The 22296-nt window shown below is 47.6% G+C and overlaps 1 protein-coding gene across 1 annotated transcript; it reads left to right on the top strand.

Moving 5' to 3' along the window:
- The first annotated feature begins 133 nt into the window (after window positions 1-133).
- Window positions 134-21659, top strand: LOC122170308 (tyrosine-protein kinase ZAP-70). Its single transcript, XM_042837042.1, has 13 exons — window positions 134-315; window positions 12758-13212; window positions 14638-14798; window positions 15277-15415; window positions 16552-16630; window positions 16890-16930; window positions 17726-17774; window positions 18472-18646; window positions 18954-19160; window positions 19435-19627; window positions 19944-20084; window positions 20543-20655; window positions 20987-21659. The coding sequence occupies exons 2-13, from the start codon at window positions 12811-12813 to the stop codon at window positions 21108-21110; spliced, it is 1824 nt and encodes a 607-aa protein (XP_042692976.1). The 5' UTR covers window positions 134-315; window positions 12758-12810; the 3' UTR covers window positions 21111-21659.
- The last annotated feature ends 637 nt before the right edge of the window (window positions 21660-22296 follow it).

Here is a 22296-nt window from a genome sequence, read left to right as displayed (position 1 = left end):
CCTCGGATTTGTATCCTTCCATTGAAGACCTGGCACTGAGATCTTGGTGCTCTTTCACTCTGTAGAGTGACACGGCTTTTATTTTTTCTTCCTTTCTTGCGCAAGAAGGAAATAGGTCACATTTCAAAGAAACCAGCAAACGGGGGTTAGCAAACGCCAGACAGCTCACTGGATGCTACGGCCTTTTCCCCTCCTATCTTCCAAAATTGACACATTTCTCACTCACCAAAGAACGTTTTTCCCCTCCTTTCCTTTCTGTCTTCAAAACCGCCATAACAACCCCCAGACGGGACGTCCTGCGCACCCACCAGCCAGGTAAGACCTTCTTTTTCGCTGTCGGTAGCTGTTCTACAACATGGCTGCTTTGTTCCTTGCCTCATAAGTGCTCCACACACCTGGTAGAGTCGCAGGTTTGTGGCAGGATGGAAGATCTTGTGAAGCACTGGTGTTAATAGGCCCAGCTGAACTCATTGTGTCACTTCTCTACACTTCTATTGACTGCTCCTTTGCTGCTTGAGAAGACCAGCACAGTGTTATGGGGCCTCACGGCTCTTTTTCGTGTTGGGGTATTTAGATCCTAAGATGAAATGGGAGCTTACAGGCCAATAATTGGGGCCAGTCTTTCTCTTTCTTTTATCTCTGGACATAAAACATCAGAATTTGTCTTCTCTGGAAGATTCCCTTTAAGTCCATTGTTGCCCGGGAGCCCAAGCAGCAGGGTGGGAAGAATGAGGGTATTTGGCACCTGTTGGATAATGCTCCAAGTAATCAAGAAGGGCTTCAGAGATTTCCTACTGAAAAATATGACAGCAAGTATATTCCAAAAATAGGCTACCAAATTCACATTTGCTTCTCTTAATTTCTTTGTCATCTCATCTGTTACGGCTCTGCACTTTGCTGTGAAAACAGGCAGAATTCCAAGTCCCATCAGTTCAAGTACAGTCCACAGTGTTATGGAATAAACTAGAACAAAGGAAAATTGAGATTAAGCCTCAGAAAACATTTCCTAATGGGCAGATCCATTAGATGGTGGAATACACGCTGCAGAGATGAGTGGGAAACCCATCACATGGGCAGAACTGCAGAGGAGACTGGAGAAGGGATTAGGTAGCCTGGCAGGGGGCGAGCAAACTGATCTACGAGGCTCTGCTTCCTCATATATTGATGATTCGTGTATTTTCAGTCTTTCCCCACCTTTTCCCCTCACCCAAGTCCCTGCAGAGCTTGCTGATGCTCCCAAGAATACAGCTTCTCACACAGATATGGATGGTGCCACAGCAGTATTAGAAAAATCATAAAGGCATGTGGGTTTTAATGGCTTTTTTTTTTTTTTTTTTTTTTAAAGCTGATTCCTATTAAGCTTAATGAGAAAGAGGATTTTCTGAGAACTCTCAGACACTGCAGTCCCTGTGCTGCCTGTAAAGTAAATGGCTTCAGAAGGAGCAGAAAGCCTTCAAAACATCAGGCTTTGTACAGGTCCTAAGCCCACTCAAACAGTACAGGAAATACAGATGGAGCAGTTATGGTCTGAGAGGTCAGAAAGGGCAGCAGCTCTGACTTGTACAAGTCCTGAGTGGGGGAACCAGCAGCACAACAGCAGAGATACCAAGGGCAAAGGACACCAAGATGAATATTGCCAACATGGACTCTGTGGGTTTGAGCTGAGCAACATGAATCAGGAACAGAAAGATGCGTGAAGCACATCCTTTCCCCACCACCGATCAAATGATTTCGATCACTGAATTATGCTAATTTAGGCTTACAAAATCCACAGAAATGATAGGAAGGGCCCTGCTAAGTCTGGGATTAAATGGGCACAAAAGAAATCGGGGGACCCAGGCTGGAGAATAGAGCCTAGAACAGAGGGCAGATAGCAGAGGCAGTGAGGAGCGTGGGCAGCTTTCTTCAAACTCCACCAAACAGAAAGGTATAGCCACTCTAGGGGAGGGAGGTCTTAAGATGACTCCTCATCCCCAAATCGTATTCAAATAACCGGAACAGAGAGTCCTTAGAATTACCAAAGTAACAGAAAAGCCTCATGCAGATTAGCCCTTTACTTACTGTGCTTCAGCTCTGAATTTGGAAAATAGAGATAGCACGCTGCCTGCTAGTGATGCAATTCAACACTCAGAACAGACCTTTTCACATAGGAAGTGAGTGATTGTGAATGCAAACTTCCATTACCACTTGCAAGTCACACGCTTTGCCCAAATGCCTGCTGGTCACATGCAAACACACACCTACACTTCAGAGCAGATGTGCTTTTGCAAGAACTAGCTGAGTTATTGAAGTCCAAGTCAACTTCCCCTGCTTCCCAAAGTGTTCATTTTTCTCTTCAGAATTTCTCCTTCAGGAATTTCTTACTACCATTTTGTAACCCTTTGCAGTCTGAAGAATGTTCAGTCCTCTTAAAAAATGCTTACAGAGCTCCTCTCATGCCTGTAAATTAGCTTTCAAGCCGAGATTCATCTTTTGCCTTTCAAAGCTCAGAACAACTTAATGCTCAGTCAACCTTTGCTGTCAAGTAGGAGATGGCTGCTAGGTTCTGAGATGCCATTTTATTTTATTTTTCTGGTCAAGCACTGGAATGAGTTGCCCAGGGAAGTGCTGAAGTCCCCATGCCTGGAGGTGTTCAAGAAACATGTGGATAAAGCACTAAGGGACACAGTTTAGCAATGGGACTTGGTAGGTCAGAGTGATGGTTGGACCTGTGCCATTCTAAGATTCTATAGAGACAAACCTCAAGAAATAACAGAACTGTCAACTACCATTTATTGACTCAAATCTCATGCTCACATCCTAGGGAAAATCCTGCAGCTGAGGGGCACAGCACCACTGCTTTGTGCCCAGGTTCTCCCTCAGTCAAACTTTTGGCCAATAAGAAAGTAACAGTGCACCTAGATGAATGTTAAAATCCATTAAAGCCTTAAAAGAAAAGTATTTATGCTTCTGAAAATCTTCTAAATAATCCCTCAGTAGAGTCCATTAAGTAAAGAAAGCCATGACAGGTTGGGTCAATTAAGAACATCTGTTATCCTGCTCCTATCTGCTGCTTCTCCATCCCATCAGAAAACTCCCAGTATGGCCATGAAGCAGACCACACCAGTATCTAAAAAGCTGAGATCCGCTGGGTAGATGGAAAACTTACACGATATTTTGAGTAAGAATGATGACCCTCTTCCTCTTAGACGTTTACTCTGATCCTGAAGATTATGGGTGTAGATGTACATGTATGGCTAGCCCCCTGGTGTCTAATCTGAGATTATAATCTGTCACACACAGAGCTGAAAGGCAGAGGTGAGAGTGTAACTACATCTATTTTTAAACAACTACGACCTAAGAAAGACATTGAGATTTTGGAAAGGGTCCAGAGGAGGGCGACTAAGATGATCAGAGGGCTGGAGCACCTCCCCTGTGAGGACAGGCTGAGGGAGTTGGGCTTGTTCAGCCTGGAGAAGAGAAGGCTGCGGGGTGACCTCATTGCAGCCTATCAATACCTGAAGGGAACCTACACCCAGGAGGGGAGTAAACTCTTCAAAAGGGCTGACAATAGCAGGACTAGGGGAAATGGATCCAAGTTGAAGGAGGGAAGATTGAGGTTGGATGTTAGGGGGAAGTTCTTTACAAGGAGAGCAGTGAGGCCCTGGAACGGGCTGCCCAGGGAGGTTGTGGATGCCCCGTCCTTGGACGTGTTTAAGGCCAGGTTGGACGGGGTCCTGGGCAACCTGATCTGAATGTGTGTGTTTGGTGGCCCTGCTAGGCAGGGGGGTTGGAACTACATGATCCTTGAGGTCCCTTCCAACCCGGGTGATTCTGTGATTCTGTGAGATTCTGTGATTCTGTGTGACCTCATTTCATAAAGCCCCAAGGAGCTGAGACTGCACACACTTCTCTAAGCCAATGGAAGAAGCTCTCCCCAAATCCTGCATCAGATGTTCAGGGTTCCCACAGCTGTCATCATGTCAAAGTATAAAGGACAGACGGATGTCAGCAAGAGTCCTGCCACAGCCAGAAGCAGTGCAGACAGATACACAGCCCAGACTGCCTCTGTGCTGTGCAAAAAGCCAGCAAGCACTGCCCCAAGGAATGCAGTTTAGGTGCAGGAACAGACGGGAGCCTGCAGGAGGGCCCTGAGAGCGAGGTTGGTGTAGATGCCAGAGGCACAGGCACAATTTGAGGAGGGTTCAGTGCTACCTGCAGTTCTGCATTCACATTACCAGGGCAGGGTTAAACAGCACTGGGCAATTCTGAGAACTCAGCTGGACCCACGCAGGGCAAGACATGCCCTGCACAGCTGCCAATGCCCCAACTCCCCAGGACCTGGAAGGTTTTTCATTCTGTCTCTGCTGGGATTGCAGAAGAAAAACCTATTTGCAACTAATTGTTATTGGTCTCTCAGCCTGGTTCGTGGTGGGTGAGTCTCAGCAACAACAATTCTGCCAGCAGTGCCCAAGCAACCATGGGATGGGAACATCCAGCCTGTCCCACCATGGCTGGGTGGGAGCCAGCATCCTGGAGGGCACTGCAGCACAAAGCCCTGTCCTTGGACCGCAATGTTCTCCTTCAAGAATTTGTTTTGATGGGTTACTGGCGGACCACAACAGAAGTAGTTGGCATGTTCAGCTGACAAGGGGAGGCTGCAAGAGGGTAAAGCAGAAGCATAGTGACCAGAGGGCGTTCCAAAAGACAGCTTTAACCCTCTGCTGCTCAATGCAGTGTCCTGTGTTCAGAGAAAAAAGGATGGTGTTTGCATTTTCAGCTGCAAGTGTTCAACATTAGTCTGCTTAGTGGAAGAGTTACAGGAGATGGTGCATGTTGCCCACAATAAGCAGCAGGGACAGCATGAGCAGACATTAATGCATCCTTCCACTGATGGATGCAACTTTCCGTTGACAGCATAGAAAGGATGAGAGCTAAGAACCTGACGGATCATGGAGAAAAAGCTATTTTTCACCTTAGTGTGGCTGATCACAAAAAAATACTTCAAAAAAAAGTGCACTGGAGCAGTAATACTCTTCATGTATCCCTTGTCTGTGAACAGGCAGAGGATCTGTTCCCATTTCAGACACTGATGCTCAACAAAAGACCACCCAAAAATGTCAACAGTGGAAGAAAAATGTTTCTGCATTCAGTGTTTTTCAGTATTCCATGGAGCTTTGGCTGGACTAGAAGTTATCTTGGCCAGAGAAAGAAACAGAGAGTGTAACTTTCCCTACATGGAACTCAGAATTGCAGAAATTAGATATGGGAAAGTCCTATTAGCTCATCCCAGTTTCTTCCTGCCCATGGAGGATAGTTCCCTGCAGTACTTTTTCTGACCCAGTGCTAAGTGAGATACTGTTCCACATCCTGATGGATCCTATTAGAAAATGTTTCTTATTAATGAGTGGAAAGTAAGGCTGGTTATCATCTCCATTATCCTCACATCATTTTTTTAGTGCATCCAAACAAGCTTTTACTCCAAAAGATGATCATATTCTTCAGATGCTTAATGGTTGCTCTCTTTCCCTGCCTGCTGTCACACCTCAACATATAATGCACATAATTAGTCCCTGCTCATTAGTCACATCAGCCAGGCCCTTCACTTGCTCCATCCTGTGCTTGCAATGCTTGCAAACACTTCTAGTACCAAAACACATATTGAAATAAGCTGTCTCCATCCACAACATGCAGGTGACAGGATAGTGCCCACTACCAGCACTGAATCATATGGGTGGGTTTGTGGTTTGATTTTTTTATTGTTGGAACTTTGTTTGGCAGGGCCTTGGTTTTGATCTGTTCCACGTAAACAAAATTCACTTTTGTGCATCCAAGAAGCAATGAATGCACCCAACCCTCTTCCAACCCCTTTCCCACCACCCACTTGTTCACAGGAATATTTTGCTCACAAAAGCAGTGCCAGTGACAAACAGCCAAAGTCCCACATTTGGTCTTGCCCACACCGGCTGCTAAACCCCTTTGCCTGGCCTTTCAAAATGAGATTGAGAAACCTCAGTGACTCACGGCCATTCGAGAGCCCATGGCTCTTGCTGCAAGCACAGAGAAGTTCGCTTTGGTGTCTCAGCCAAGTTCTGAGTGGATATTTTTACCCTGTCTGCCTAAATCCCCTCTAGCAGGGCTAGAGGAAGGTCATCTCCTTAAGGTACTACTGTGTCAGCATTGTGGGGCTGAGTTATGGGGCACCTCAAGCGCATGGCAGACTTCCTCCTGGCTCAGGTTCAGGGCACCAACAGCACCTCAATACAACCTGCTTGCTCCTCCTTGAGTAGTAATTGCATATCCCTGCCCTTTTCTTCCCCTAATGGCAGCGATTGGAGAGGTCTGGGGAGCTTCAGAGCAGGACTATAAACCAGAGCAAGATTATGGCTATGTGTAGAGATATTGTCCAAAGAAAAGATGCCTTGTGTCATAGACAGAAGCTGGGTAGTTTGGGGTGGACCAATGCAGTACAGAAGACCAACAGAAGCCTGGCAAGATCTACCATATCAAATGATCCAATAACAAAAGCTCAGTAGGGAGAAAATACAGTAACCATTGCCTCATACAAAATTAATCAGAAAGATTAAGGAACTGAAACTAGATCAGCATTAATCTCTGTACGTATCAGATGTAATGTGTTTCCACTGAATCAGCAGGTTTTAACCCATTTGAGAGGAACTTTAATGGAAGGTTAACCAGCAGGTGGGTGAGCTGCCCAAGGTATCTCTAGACAGTTTGTCTCCCTCTCCAGAATAACTGAGATCCAGCACCAAGACCAGGAGCAAAGGAATGGAGTCCAACAGCCAATCTGGTACAGCTGCATAAGGAACAGCTGTCTCTCAAGGACTGCACACTCACCCTGCTGGAATCCCAACCCCTTTCTGGTTGGCTGTCAGCTCCAGCTCCACCTGCATAGCAGGTAAATGCAGGGACAGATGTTGTGCTCACCCATCCTCAGGACATCCTGACATCATTCATTTAGACACACTGACCCACAGCTGAGTTATCAGACCACAGAGCACTCCCCAACACCAGGCAGTGAACAATGCACTGTGTTTAACCACGCTGGAACCTAATTAAAAGCTGTTCAGGATGAGTGGGTCCAGGGGGCCAGAAATGTTTTCAGTGGCTCTACAAAGGATCAGCAGGGTGTTCACAGCCTTCCAAAGCAAATCCACATGCAGCAGATGAGCACAAGTTGCCTTAGAGCAGTGTTCTTCTGCTTTATGCTATCACCCCTACCCGTGGATCCTGCATCCCACCCGTGCTCCAAGAGAAGCTCCTTAATGGGCATATTTGGAATAGGAGAGGATGCTACTGCAAACCAGGAGGTCCAGGGGGGAAGTACACCCATCTGTGGGGACCAGAACTCAGGATTGTTCCTGCACTAATCCAGCTACTAAAGGGCACAGCAATGCTGTCCTTTTCCCTGTACCGGGGTACATGGGACTGTCCATACTACCGTATATCCCCAAAATATTAGTGTCAGCTTGGCTTGAAGCAAAGCATCACATTTAGTCGGATTTTTGAGACCCTCATCAAAGGCAGCACTTTTAATATGGTTCTGGACATTCTGATTTATCAGGGTCTGCTAGGTCCTACCTATGATAAACTTTTGTTCAGGGATCTTTTCATGGAAGAAGAGCACAATATAAAGAACCAATACTCTTTTCTTTAGGGAAGGAGCTCAAACTCCTATAATCAGTGGCAGAACTAATTACCAACCCTGTGGCCAGTAATCACCCAGTGCAAAGCAAACAGCAGCCACTCTGCACCAAGAAACACACTGATACCTGCATGCTTTGCTGTCTTTCTATTCATATTTCATAAGCAAAGCACTAAGAGATAGCTAGAAGCTGTCAGAGCATGTGATGCACCACAGGCTTGGCCACACATAAATAGGAAACAATTTCATGCGTGGAGTTTGCCTGTGCTGATCCAGAAGTAGGACCACCACCTTTAAGTGATCCACTGGTGCTTCCACTTCCACTTCCTACTGCACTACTCATAGAACACCCCCAGCTGGAAGTGATCATCAAATCCAACTCCCAGCCCCACACAGCACCATTGAAAACTTAGTGTTGAGAGCTCTAGCATCCCTGGGGAGCCAGTTCCATGCCCACCACCCTCTGGTATCCTGTGGCTTTCCTGTGGTCAACTAAATGGGTAACTGTCATAAAAACAAAGTTAATCTCACTGTTTTGGCTCAGGGGACCACAATCTGCCCGATTTCTGTTGTGCAGTACTGCAGAAATATCTGCTCCAGCATTCTGCGGGTTCACAGCCACCAGTGAAAAGCAGGCTGGCACCAGACAACATGGCAATCCCAGCCATTAAAGTAACAGCTGGAGCAAAGGAGGCAGATAGCTGTAACCACAGGGCCCAGGCAGGTGGTCCCCCCCTTCCCTGCCCCCTCCCCATCTCCTGCTCTCAAGGAGAGAAGAGCAAATTGCTTCCGCTCATTAGCATCTGACAAATAACCACAGAAGGAAAACAAATCCCCAGCAGGATATGAATGAGCTCAGGCCTTTACTGCCATCTGACTGCACCAAACAAGCGTGTCATCAATTCTCCACGCTCTGCTGCACCGTTTCTCCCGTTCTGAGAAGGATGAGCACCCTCAGCCTCAGGTTTAGAGGGGCCAATTTGAAGCAAAGCAGCAAGGAGATGTGGAGCAGGAGCGTCCCAGCAGTGCTGAGCCCCTGCCTGGGACTCATAAATACCACTGTGGAATTATACGTTTTCCTTTCAGAAAGGACTGTGGGCTCTCTCTGTGGCCAAATGACTCCCACATTCTGCTTCAAAGAGCAGAGGTGTGCAGAGTTTCTGTACACGGCCAGGAATCCATGGGCAGATGAGCAGGTTGGGTTTACCTGCTAACTTCAGCAGTGAGAACAGATGGGGTTCTTGGGAAAAATACAGGCTTCCAGCCACACCAGGGAGCTTTTTCAATGCAACTTCAGTCAACACAACCATTTCAGGTAGGACTGAGTCAGGAACACACACTGACAAGTAAAGGAGATTGTTATCTTCAATGACAAGCACTAGGCACCCTGCTTGGGCGAGCAAACAAATGGGCTCAGAGCTTCACCAACTCCCACTCACACATAGCTCAAATGTTAACACGTGGTTGGATGGCTGAGGTTTGGGTGTGCAGTCAGCAGCAGGGAGGTCAGAAAGCAGCTGAAGCCAGGAAATGTAAGTGCTTATGAGGAAATCTTTGGAAGAGCTGCCATGGAATGCATAAATGAAAACTGAACATTAATCGCAAGCAATTAGAAGGCTACAGTCAGGACAATCCGAAGCAAGTTTAGGGTTTTGCTTTAAACTATGAAGCACTTAAAGTTGATCTGAAGTTATTTCGATTGTCATTTAGTGTTTCAAACACCACGTCCCATGACATGGGAACCAGCTCAGCCCATCATCTTGCATACAGCAAGCCCTCAACTCACTGGCATCTAAGGGCAACTTCTACACTTGTGACAGTGTTCAACCCTTCAAAAGCGAGTGGGCAGCTACACATAGATTTGATTGACTGACGTCTCGATGGCTTCCTGCCTGGCTTTCCTGTGCATCGTGCTATGCAGACTGTACTTTTTACGTGGGTGGTTTTTTTTTCCAGTGCCTCCTCGTGTCATAACGCCAAGTTGCAAACATGCCATTATCACAGCCCCAACGGGTAGAGCACTCGAAGTACCAACCAGGAACGCTCAGTACTTGTACTGCTGCACCCTGAGGGACAGAGATAGAGCAGGTGCTGGAAAAAACAGGTCCTGCTGCTTGGAAGCCCTGCATCGCTTCCTCCAGGCACTGGTTTGTCATGTCTGGCAAAGCAACCCATGAAATCAGTTCTCATTTTTGCCTGCACTTTACACTGCAGGAAAAGAAAGTTTTGGGATGTTTGTGTGAGCCTGCTGAAGTTGTGCCAGGATTGCTCAGGTCTACCCAGAGGCAATGTGGAGGAACAGAGCCATAGCCTGGAGCGAGAGCTTAGCCATGCCCTGGAGCCCGGAGTTGTGGGTTGGAGAAAGAGCCTGGACACTGTCAGGGCTGTAAATCATCCTGTTCAAGGGTATCAATCTGCTCTCAGACTTCAGGACATGACTCTTGCACATGGCTGGGAACATAGAAGAGTTCTAAAGAGTGATAACATGGTTCATCTGTGGCAGCAAGTCTTATGCAAAAGGGGTTCCATGGCCAGAACCAAGGGGTTCCATAGCCTAAGCCAAGCTTTGATCCCAGCCTTCACTCTGATATCTCTCTGAGGCTCTCCTGACTCCAACCCTGGGCTTGGAGAGAAAAACACTCTGTAACCAAATTGCCTGTGTAGGCAGTTGGAAACTTTGTAGGAGCTCAGTGATGATCGATGGCTTCTGCTGATTGAACAGTTTTCAAATGTTCCATTTTCTGTGATGTTTTGGCCCCAGACTTCACAGAGAAGGGAACCAATGAGTTTGGGTGCCTCACCCTTGTACCTGTTTATCCCAGGTAGCGAGTGGAAATTAGTAGCACATGAAGAAGCTGTCAACCTTCCCACTGCATACTCAGTGCTTCCTCTTCCTTCCTGTGTGAACATGACTCATCAGCTTACTCTGCAGTCAAAAAACAGGAGTTGCAGTGCTTGCTCTTCAACCCACCACCAGTGCTCCCATCTCAGGAGCAGAAATGGGGGATACTGAACCCAACATCAGGGCTGCTTTGCTTCCTGGAGCATTTCCAATGAGCTCCAAGCACTGACTGCTGTTCAAGCTTTTTAGCTATGGTGTGCTCTCGTTTGCCTTCTGTCTCATACTGGCAGATCGGCCGAGATCCCACTTTGTTTCATTTGTTGACTTTGATTAAAGGGGTTTCAGAATTCAGAATTTAGGCTTGCTTGAGCTGCCTGACAGGGCTTACACTCGTTCCACGTGCAGGCTGCAAGTGCTGCTGACGGCTTCCTGTTGTGGTTTCCTGCCTTAGCTGAAAGACCTCCTCCCTGCGCCTGCTCTCCCTTCCTGTTCTCATCAGAGGGGCACTTCTGGGCTTAATGAGCACAACAAACAAATAAGTAGAGAGAAGAGTCTGGTTGCCATAAATCCAATTCCCCATTGGGTCTGTTGAACACTGAGCAAGGTGCACAGAGCAGAATGGTTTCCTCCTAGCTCCTACACCATTCCTACCAAAACAGAGCACACATCAGATCCTTCCCTAGCCTTGGAAGCCCAGAGCTGGCAAGAGGCAGCTAGGTGTCACGGCACATCCAGTGATGGATGCCCCATCATTGGAGGTGCCCAAGGTGAGTTTGGAGGGGGCCCTGAGCATCCTGATCTGGTGTGGGGCACATAGCTCTCAGTGAGGGCTTGGAGCTTGATGATCATTGAGATCCTTTCCAACCCAACCATTTTGATTCTGTGATTCTGATGGCCAACCAAGCACAGTTCCAGCCTGAGAGCCACTTCTGCAACGGCACAGTGGGACCAATGATCAACATTACTCTTCCTGTCATGTTCAGAAATGGGGGTGATGCTGAGAAAAATCAGGGTAAATACCAGAGGCTGGCCTGAGTTTCCTTTACTATAAACATGAGTGACATATTTGTGGGAAATGCGGAGGGGCACCATGACTGGCATGGTTAGTGGGCATGGTGGGGGTGGGCTGATGGTTAGACTAGATGCTCTTAGTGGTCTTTTCCAGCCCCAATGATTCTATGATTCTCTGATTCTGGTCTTTTTGGGGTCAGCATCTGCGTAATGACAAAACTGAAGATTAGGCTCCAGGGAACAAATGAGACCCTGTAAATGTTGTAGGATTTTTGTTAATCAGCGTGGGTGATTTTAGATGTTTTGATACAAAACCAGTAACTCTCAGGGAAAGGGGCTCTGCAATGACTCAGTCAATGAAGTGCCATTTCTCACCGCACTTTCACCAAGAACCAGCACTGCAGCAGCATGATGGTAGGTTTGCTTCTGGTTTTAGGCTGCTCTGAGCAGGGTTTCCAGTAACGCTTGCACATTTCAGCTTGATGGGTCTGGGGGATTGAACTTGCTTTGCAATGACAGCCAGCCACCTCTGAGTTCCAGCTTTCTCGGGAGCACATGTAAGATGTAGAAATAGGAACTTACAGAAATTGCAATCAAAGTATTGACCAAATTCAGAAATCAGGTATTGGAGGAAAAAATCCATACAATTTATCAGGGACCATTAGAGGAAGGCTTCTTCTTGTTCCTGTCAACTGTTGGGTAATGTCTGCCTAGAATCACTTGGGTTTGTATTTACTTTCTTTTGCTGTGTTTGTTGCTGTTGTGTATCTACATGTTCTTTAGACATAAAGGTTAAAACATGAGATGTTTTGATCTCAATTTATTTGAAGTTTTGTCCTAATGGACTTTTACAGCAAAAATAATTTATTCAGAGAGGAGAAAGAATTTCCTTTTATTGTGAACAGTGCCAAAGAGAAAATACGAAGTAAAAGTTGACAACATTGGGATGGATGTAAGAAGCACATTTTTAACAGCAAAGGTAATTTGTGACTGGAGCAATTCACTGTTGGATTTGGTGCATTCTCTGCTTGAACTAGATGAAAATCAGGTGTATTTCTGCTTACACTTTCTAGCTGTGTTCAGGGCAGAACAGAGGATTTGCTGTGCGGGATTCTCAGGGCAGAAATGTGAATTCACCCATGCAAGCAATGTTCAAAGTGACCCTAAAAGCTGAAGAATCCCTGGATAAATGTGTTTGAATCCCACTTACCCATTTTTGAAAGATTAAATCAATGAAGAACTTTGGTTCTCCCTTCCAGATTGAGCACCAGTAGCGTGTAAGCCGAGCCGGGCAGTTCCAACGCGTGCAGCAATGCCGGATGCTGCCGCTCACCTTCCCTTCTACTATGGCAGCATTGCCAGGTCAGAGGCTGAGGAGTACCTGAAGCTGGCTGGCATGTCAGATGGACTGTTCCTGCTGCGGCAGTGCCTGCGCAGCCTGGGGGGCTACGTCCTTTCCATGGTGTGCAACCTGCAGTTCTATCATTACGCCATCGAGCGCCAGATGAATGGAACCTACGCCATCGCGGGTGGCAAAGCACACTGTGGGCCTGAGGAACTTTGTGAGTTTTACTCCAAGGATGCCGATGGGCTCTGCTGTACCCTCCGCAAACCCTGCAACCGCCCCAGCGGCGTGGAGCCCCAGCCTGGGGTCTTTGATAGCATGAGGGACAACATGGTGCGCGAGTATGTCCGACAGACATGGAGACTGGAGGTAATGGTCGTGGCCAACAGCACCATGGGGCTGTGCAAGGAGCAATCTCTGGGTCTTACTGCCACCTCCCATCCTCACTTCCTCTGTCAATGTCTTCCTCCTCTTCTGTCACATCATGGTACAGCCAGCTCTTTCTCCTCTGTGACTGCAAGCACTGAAAGCAGTCTGATATCTCATTGCTTGGTGTTGGTTGGTCACCAGCTACTCTATAAGCATTTCTCCATGCACCATTTCCTCCTCTGCAGCACACGGGACATTCTTTGTAGTTAAACCCTCATCTGTGCATCCATAATGTCATGATGGAAACAGGCTCAAAACTCTTGCTCAGGTTTCCTTTGCTCTGCAAAGTCATTGGAGGCTTTGCCTATGAGCCTGAGGCACTTGGGTACCAGCTCAAGTCTGCTTATTGTTTAAATTTAAAAGCAGCTACAGAGAGATTGCTATGGTTGGTTGCACACAGGAGCATGGATAAGGTAGACAGACTAAGCAAAACTCTGTGGATAGCCATAGTAGCAGCCATATAATGAGTTTTTTCTCCCTGCTGTTGCCTCCACAGTGGCTGTTCAGTCACTTCCAAGTCTTTTGCAGAAAGATGGCTCAGGCATCATTCTCTCCAGGGAGCCTTTCTGCAAAAGATCTCTAAAAGTGACCCGTTTTCAACTGGAGGTGCTGCTCAGAATGAGACCTTCAATAGGGTTTCTACGTGAAGCTGGACTGTCACCGCTGGTAGATAACACAAAGGACATTGCCACCTACTGGCAAATGAAAACCTGCAGCTCCTTATAAAGTGTGGAGCTGATAGAACTCCTTTATGGTAACACACATTGATTTCCAGACTGTACTGCCCAGGGATAGCAGGCAGCCAGGGAAGGGGTCCTGGTCTCCCAGGAACACAGAGGGAGAAGACACCTACAAAGCTGATGTCAGATCACCTGTACAAACATGTTTTCTTCACTCTTAGAATCATAGAATTATTAAGGTTGGAAAAGATCTGTAAAATCAAGCCCAATCTCAACCCATCCCACTATTCCCATTAACCATGTCCCTTGGTGACTCATCTCCACGATTCTTGAACACCTCCAGGCATGGTGACTTCACCACCTCCCAGGCCAGCCTGTGCCAATTTTTCATCAACCTTTTCGAGAAGAAATTGTTCCCAATATCCAACTCAAACCTGCCCTGCAGCAATTGAGGCCATTAGCTCTTGTTCCCTCACCAGCAAATAATGGACATCAAATGGGTGTAAGAGGAGAAAGCAATTCAGATAAGCGAGTAACAGTGATGCACAGAATAACAAAATTCTATTCAGCAGTGCTTCAGGCGTGATTAAAGTCACTGGTGCTTCAGTTACAGGACCATCCAAGTTTCTTGTGACATCACTCCAAGATATGCTGAAGCCATGCCTCCCTTCTCTCTCTCTTCCAGGGGGATGCCCTTGAACAGGCCATTATAAGCCAGGCCCCTCAGGTGGAGAAGCTTATTGCAACCACAGCCCATGAGAGGATGCCCTGGTACCACGGCAACATTGCTCGGGATGAAGCTGAGCGGAGGCTCTACTCTGGGGCACAACCCGATGGGAAATTCCTGTGAGTACACAAACCCTGGCAGATATCATCCCCATTCCATCTACCATTTCCCCACTTCCAGTGCCCTCTGGTTATTTGTTTCATGTGAGTCTTCCTGAGAGGTTTGGTTAGGTATGGTCAGACTGTTGTTATGGATCTTTGAAATTCAGGCTCTGCCACTCCACATCTGTTATTTCCCAAGAAGTGTCTGGCCTTCACGAATCCAGTTTTGAGCTTTATTTGTTTCTTATGTGTAGAAGTCTGCAAGAAGCATGCTTATTAATTAATGCACTGGTTGATGTCAGATAAAAGGTTCAGTAGACAAGGACATTTAACATTGAAATTGAGGCTCTGTAGAATAATGTGCCTCTGCAGAGGTGAGACAGCCCTGAATTTAATTATCTCCCTAGTCAGTTAGAGAAAGAAATAACCAACCACCACTGCAGCCATTCGCAGGGCAAAACCTCGAGCTGCTTTTAATAGTTCTTCTTCCCACCAGGCTGAGAGACAAAAAGGAAAACGGCACTTATGCTCTGTCCCTTGTCTATGGCAAAACAGTTTATCACTATCGGATCGACCAGGACAAGTCTGGCAAGTACTCCATCCCTGAGGGGACCAAGTTTGACACGCTCTGGCAGGTACCGTGCTGGGGGATGATAAGCACTGCTGTCCTAGCAAAGCAAAGGCACTTCTCCCTTGCTACATCTGCCCATGCCTTGGGGGAAAGGAAAGGCCATCTGGAGCCTTAAAGACACCATGAGCTTGGAAAGTCTTTAAGATCTTGCACACAAAGACTCAGGAGGCCCATAAGTCTTGAGCCAACTCCCAGAACCTTGACAGATCCAAGTGCCAGGAGACACATCCTGTCACCCCACAGAGGCTGTTTGCAGACAGGAGATGGCTGAGATCCCATCCATGAGGAGGGGGCTGGGTTTTAGGGGATGTGACAAGTGCCTGAAGCCCAGGTACCAGCCCCCATCCTGGCTCACTGTGGGCACGCTGCAGCCCAATGAATCACAGAATAACCTGTGTTGGAAGGGACCCTTAAAGGATAACTGAGTCCAACTCCTGGGGCTGCTCCAGGAAAGGAATGCACCACTTCTTTCTGGGGAGGGCTGTTTGCAGACTGTAACTGTTTTGCTGAATTTTTCAAATTCCCAGGACTGTTTTCACTCTGAATTTGAAAGAAAACAAAGACTTCGGGGCATTTTTTTTTTTTAATGGAAACAGAACTGTGCCAGGCTCCTAATTTGGAATGAAATCTGAGCCACTCAGGAGGGGAAGAGAAAGTCTGGTGCCCTGTGCTCTGGTGGCCAGGGCTGGGGTGGTGGTCCCCAGCTAAAGTGAGGCCCCCACTGTTCTGGAACCAGGGGGTGCTGCAGTGGAAAAGTGCCTGAGATCCAGAAAGTGAATGCTGGGGTTCTGCTGGGAAAGCCAAAGGTTCCTTTCAGTCTTTATCAGACGTACAGTCCCTTCCGGCTGTGGCAACAATGACATTACACTGAGAATGCCCTACCCAGCCCTACTACTAAAGGTTTTCCCTTTGTCTTTCTTTGGGGCTTATCTGACTTCCCAAACTCTTCCCAGCTCTGGCAGACACCCAGATACAAATGATGTAGGAGTTTCCTTAGTACACAGATAGAAAGAAATAATTGAGTCCCTGGTTGCCATAAATCTGAGAGAAATCGTTATGATAAACCACACGTGTTGCCTGCAAAAGAAGAGATGGTTTTCTGTTTGCTTTAATCCCTTTTTCCCCTGATTCCTTTATCAGCTGGTGGAATATCTGAAGCTCAAACCAGACGGGCTGATTTTCTACCTGAGGGAAAGCTGCCCCAACCCCAGCATGCCAGGTGAGATGGTGCCAGTGTCAACCCTGGCCTCAGTCACTTGTCCCAGGTGTCACAACCATCACTTCATATCCTGTCCTGTGGGACACCTGAGGGATGGGAATAGTGCCCATACCCATGCACGTTTCCACATCCATTATGGTTAAAGTGGTAGAAAGGGACATTTGCGTGGGAGGGATTGGATCCTCCAAGGACTGATGCTCTGTTCCTGCATGGGGTGTAAGCAGACTTTCACTAATAACTCCTCTCTCCCAATCCACAGCCTCTGCAGCACCAGCTCCACCAACCCACCCCTCCGTGAGCGTAAGTTGTGGGGAGAGTCTGTTCTATTGGTACCTCATCTAGTGGCACTTTGAACTGATCAAACTGTCCTCTTTTTTAAAAGGCAACAACTCAACTGGAATATATTATGGCCGGCTGCAATGCTGTCTCCTTTCCAGCTTGGATGGAGACAAGAAATAGTTGGGCATAGCTACCATCAGTGCCAAGAATGGTTTCCATTCACGCTGTGCTCCTTGCAACACATGGGGCTGTCCTTGGGGAGCCCTCTCCCCCTGCCCTCCTTGCTGAGCAGGAGTGAGGGAGATGTGGCTGGGTTCTGGGAATGCTCAGCCCCACTGCTGGCTGCTGGCCATGGGCCAGGTCTTTGTGCTCCCTCTGCATTCCCAGCCCCGGGGAAAGTCCACGCTCAGTGCCCAGCTGTGCTGAAACCAGCAAGTTTGGGCTGTGTGAGTGCCCAGCAGACCTAAATAAAGGGCTGAGCATTTACCCGAATTGTCAAAGAGCTTTCACAATCTGTGGTGGGCTCCTACAGTGACTACTGCAAGGAGTACTGGGGCTCAGAGCTGTGCTGGACGAGTTGTTCCAGAAAGCAGTAACAGCTCTGAGGCTGCAGAGCTGCACAGGGTTCATGCCAGCCAAGACCAGACCAGCTCAATGCCATGTCACTCCTTGTGCCCAACACTGCACCTTACAGTGGAAATCACCAGCTGGGCCTCTGTTGGACTGCAGAGGTTCCCTGTCCCTCACCTCTCCCATTTTAAGTTAAAACAATTTCCCCTGGCTGCTTTATCCACTTCATCACTGTTTCTTTTCCAGAAAAACCTTGGGCCTCTCAATGCGGATGGATACACACCAGAGCCTGTAGGTGAGCATCTCTGAAAGCCCCCAAGCCATAGGAGTTGCCGTTTGTATCACTTTCTGGTCAAAAAGCTGTGCTGCAAAGCCTCTTTTCTACAAGAGCACCCAAGAACCACTTGGTCCCACTCACTTCAGGGTGCTGAGACAAGAATGCTGCAGAACTGTTTGTCTGTATCCAATAGCCAGCAAAGTCCTGTTCCATTCCACATCTTCTGCCTACTAAATTCTTGGTGTCTTCAGTTGGATTTCAGCGGGGTGAAGTTAAGCACCCAAAAGAGTGTTGATGTGTTGGCACAGGCTGCCCAAGGAAGAGGTGGAGTCACTGAACCTGGAGGTGTTTGAGAAATGTGCAGATGTGGTACTCAGGGACATGGGTTGGTGGGCAATACTGATGGCAGGTGGGTGGTTGGACTGGATGATCTGAGAGCTCTTTTCCAACCTTCATGATTCTACACATCTGGGACCTGCAGGAACCTGTGGAATAGGAGTGCTCCAAAGTTTCTCTCCATCCCAGGTCCTCTATTTTAATTCAGTGAGGCCATGGGCTGTGAGAGGAAGGGAGATGCCCAGGAGGAAAGTTTGAATGCTGGATCCTGCAGGAGAATTGGCCAGAAGGGAGGAGAAAATCCAAACAAAGGAGAGAGGGGCAGGGAAGAGTACATAATTTACAACTACAAACAACTGTATCTCTCTGGAACATGCAGGGAAGTCACGCATGCTACCCATGGACACCAGTGTTTATGAGAGCCCATACAGTGACCCTGAGGAGCTGAAGGATAAGAAACTGTTCCTGAAGAGGGACCATCTGATGATCGATGAAGTAGAACTGGGAGCAGGAAACTTTGGCTGTGTCAAGAAAGGAGTCTACAAAATGAGAAAGTGAGTGCTGCCCTGTGAGATGCCCAGGGAGAAAGAAGAGGGTGCTTCAGACTGAGCTCAGAGGTGTCCCCTGACATCCAGTTTATACTTAGAGAGACCCTAGAGTGATAATGGGCTGTATAAGAGAGACTTTGGAAGGTCAGTGGTGGCTCTCCCAGGATTTTCAGTGACAGCCTTAGTGTCCTGAGAGTGTAGTATGTGTTGCATGCTCCCAGGCATGCCTTCAGACCTACAAGAGGCGAATATTACATGAATCCAGCTGCTGCTTAATTTATCCATGTGTCTGTTCCTCTTGTACTCTGTGCAGGAAGCAGATCGATGTGGCCATTAAGGTGCTGAAGAGCAACAATGAGAAAACAGTGAGGGATGAAATGATGACAGAAGCTCAGATCATGCACCAGCTGGACAACCCCTACATTGTCCGCATGATTGGGGTCTGTGAGGCAGAGTCCCTGATGCTTGTGATGGAGATGGCTTCTGGTGGGCCACTCAACAAGTTCTTGTCTTCCAAGAAGTGAGTACTGAATAAAACATGGCTGATTCTCTGCATTTCTCATCAAGCTCATTGTTGTCAGGGGAGTCTGACTTTGTAGGGAAAGGGAGGGTAACAATAGCAAGAGATTCCTTTGAATGCAAGCTAACAGGGGGCAATGCTTCTAGATCAGAGATGTCCTTGTTCATTCTCCTTTGCAGTTGGAGAGCTTAGAGGGGACTATGTTGTATGGATTAATGACAGGTCCTTGTTGTCCAGCAGTTTTATTACTGCATTGTCTTTCCATCCTCCCCAGAGACGAGATTACAGTCAGCAATATTGTGGAGCTGATGCACCAAGTATCCATGGGGATGAAGTACTTGGAAGAAAAAAATTTTGTCCACAGGGACTTAGCAGCAAGAAATGTCCTGCTGGTCAATCAGCATTATGCCAAGATCAGTGACTTTGGCCTCTCAAAGGCTCTCGGTGCTGATGACAGCTATTACAAGGTAAGTGTAAGCAGAGCAAAAGATGGAAATAGCCAGCAGGACGCCTCCAGGCTGCGGGCTGAGACCCCCAGAAACTGGAGCTCTGGGCTCTACCCAGGAGACCTGCACAGCCATATCACATTCTGTCCAACCCCAGTGCTGTGGCATTAAAAGGGGCTTTGCAAAGATCCAGGAGGTGAGGAAGAAATGCAGACAAGGGGGATTTTCCTGCAATGTGGGACTGCATTTAACACAAACATGTAGCAAAGCAGAACTAGGATTTGGCCCAGAGCAATCTTTATCTCCAGGTGCAGATGTTCCTTTTTCTTTGCTGTAGGCCAGGACAGCAGGAAAGTGGCCTTTGAAATGGTACGCACCAGAGTGCATCCTTTATCACAAGTTCTCCAGCAAGAGTGATGTATGGAGCTACGGTGTGACCATGTGGGAGGCCTTCAGCTACGGGCAGAAGCCATACAAGGTGAGGAGGCAGAGCTGGGCCTATCGTGGGTGGATGCTACAATCTGAATTCCCACTCTAAGCCAGGCTGAGACGCACTGAAACTTCAGTTTCCATTCCCTTGAGCTTTTGCCACCGTTGAACAGAAGGGAAAGCAGACAGGCTCACTTCCACTTTGTGGAAGGCACAAACTGGATTGCTTGGGTCCTTCAGCTTTGTGTTCATGCAAGGGAGAGGAAATGGGAAACAAAACATTAGGGTTTGAATCAAAGCAGATCTTCTCTTTGATCCTTCCAACTGCTTGCAGAGCTGAAATATCAGTTGCTCAGACACTGCTCAGCTCAGGCTTGGGGTGAGACACCCAAAGATGGTGACTATATGGGACTTGCTGTGCATGGACCGAAAGCACAGATCTACCTTTGCTGAGCCTGTTGCTAGCTCCAAAACATTAAAATGTTTTTTCACTTGATCCTCTCCTAGAAAATGAAAGGCCCAGAGGTCATCAGCTTCATAGAGCAAGGGAAGCGCATGGACTGTCCCACTGAGTGCCCGGCAGAGATTTATGCCCTCATGATGCAATGCTGGACCTACAGGTAAGGACTTCCCTTGCTCATTTCTCTGCTGGCCCATCAGCACAATACAAATGAATGTTGTCTCCTGCCTTTGTCTCATTCCCAAATCCACAACACATAGAATGCATCTATTCCTTGCTTATTGTCCCTCTTCATTTCCCTGTATCAGCCCTGGAAGATGTCAGAGCCTCTCTGCTTCTGCACCTCCCATCCTAGAAAGGTCTCCTTAGCCCTGGTACAGCTTGTCCTGTTCCCCCCCACAACATTATTTGGTGCCTGCTACCTTCTCCTTTGGGTCAACCCACTTCTGTCCTTTCTGTTGGCTCTTATTTGTTCCTTTCTGCCCTTGCAGATGGGAAGAGCGTCCAGGATTTTTTTCAGTGGAAAACACGATCCGCACCTACTACTACAGCATTGCCACCAAGACAGAAAACGGTCCGAAGGCAGAGGACAAGTCAAAAGCAGCTTTTCCTTGAGTTTCCCTATCTGTCCCTCAACACACACCCTGGACTTCCTGTACAGGACCTGGAAAGGCTCTTTGCAAATTTTGACTTTAATCTGTTACATGGTGGGTTTTTTTTTTTCGCTCCAGAACTAAGAAGCCAGGAGATGATGCTGCCAGCAGACAGCAGGGGAGAGCGCTCAGTTGTGCTCTGTGTTTCCCAACTGCCAGCCATGGTTTACACCTCCAGCCTGACTGGCACACGACAGAACAGGACGGTGTTGTAGTTCCTTCCTACCCACTTCCAAAATCATATCCCAATATCATAGCTTAATGCCAACCAGGCTTACTGGGGATGAACTGTGCTGGCTCCAGCAGACCTGGATTTTTCCCCATCCCTCAGAAAACGATTCTTGTGCTGGAAACCTGCTCAGCACAGGGCATGGTGTCTTATTCCCTGCACTGGTTAAGGTTCCTCATACAACAAAACCCGAAGCATCTGTTGCTTGCCCCCTGGGCCCTGACTGCCTCTGTGCTACTGAAATGAGTGTTACTCTATAAATAAACTATATTTTTTAGCATCCCCATGTCTCAGACTATCGAACTGTAAATACTTGCAGCTGCTTCAAGCTGAAAATTGTCATTCCCTTCCAGCAAGGCAGGGTTTTCCTCTCTGATTCTCTCCATATGCCTGCAGAGTCACCACCCTTGTCACCCTTGGTTGGCTTCAGGGCAGAGCTGGAGCTTTCCTGCACAAAAAGCTGCTCAGCTGAGTCCACTGTGGAAATCCATCCATCCATCCATTCATCCATCCATCCATCCATCCATCCATCCATCCATCCATCCATCCATCCATCCATCCATCCGCCCATCTCTCAGTCTGTCTATCTATCTATCCCTCTATCTATCTGTCTGTCTGTCTATCTATCTATCTTTCTATTGAGGCTCGCACTGTTCTACCCCTACCCTGGGTGCAGTGTGTGACCCATGCTTCTGAGGTGTGGTCTGCAGTGTTTCGAAGGGGAAACAGAGGAAGGAGGAGATCAGAGCTCTGAGATGCAGCAAAAAGAAATGCTTATCTCTCAGCATCTTCTGGTATCTGAAAGCCACACAGTAACTCACACAGTGTACCTTGTCCAGAAGGTAAAACAAACAGCCCTGTGGGGGCACAGCCCTTATCTAAACCTGAAGGGGAGGTGGATTTGATCTGAAGGCAACCA

The sequence above is a fragment of the Centrocercus urophasianus genome, unplaced genomic scaffold (genome assembly GCF_019232065.1).
Source record: "Centrocercus urophasianus isolate 14NV4802_14NV808 unplaced genomic scaffold, USGS_Curo_1.0 seq_66, whole genome shotgun sequence".
Taxonomy (NCBI): domain Eukaryota; kingdom Metazoa; phylum Chordata; class Aves; order Galliformes; family Phasianidae; genus Centrocercus; species Centrocercus urophasianus.
The sequence above is the reverse complement of the archived record's forward strand: the minus strand, read 5'-3'. Positions and strand labels throughout refer to the sequence as shown.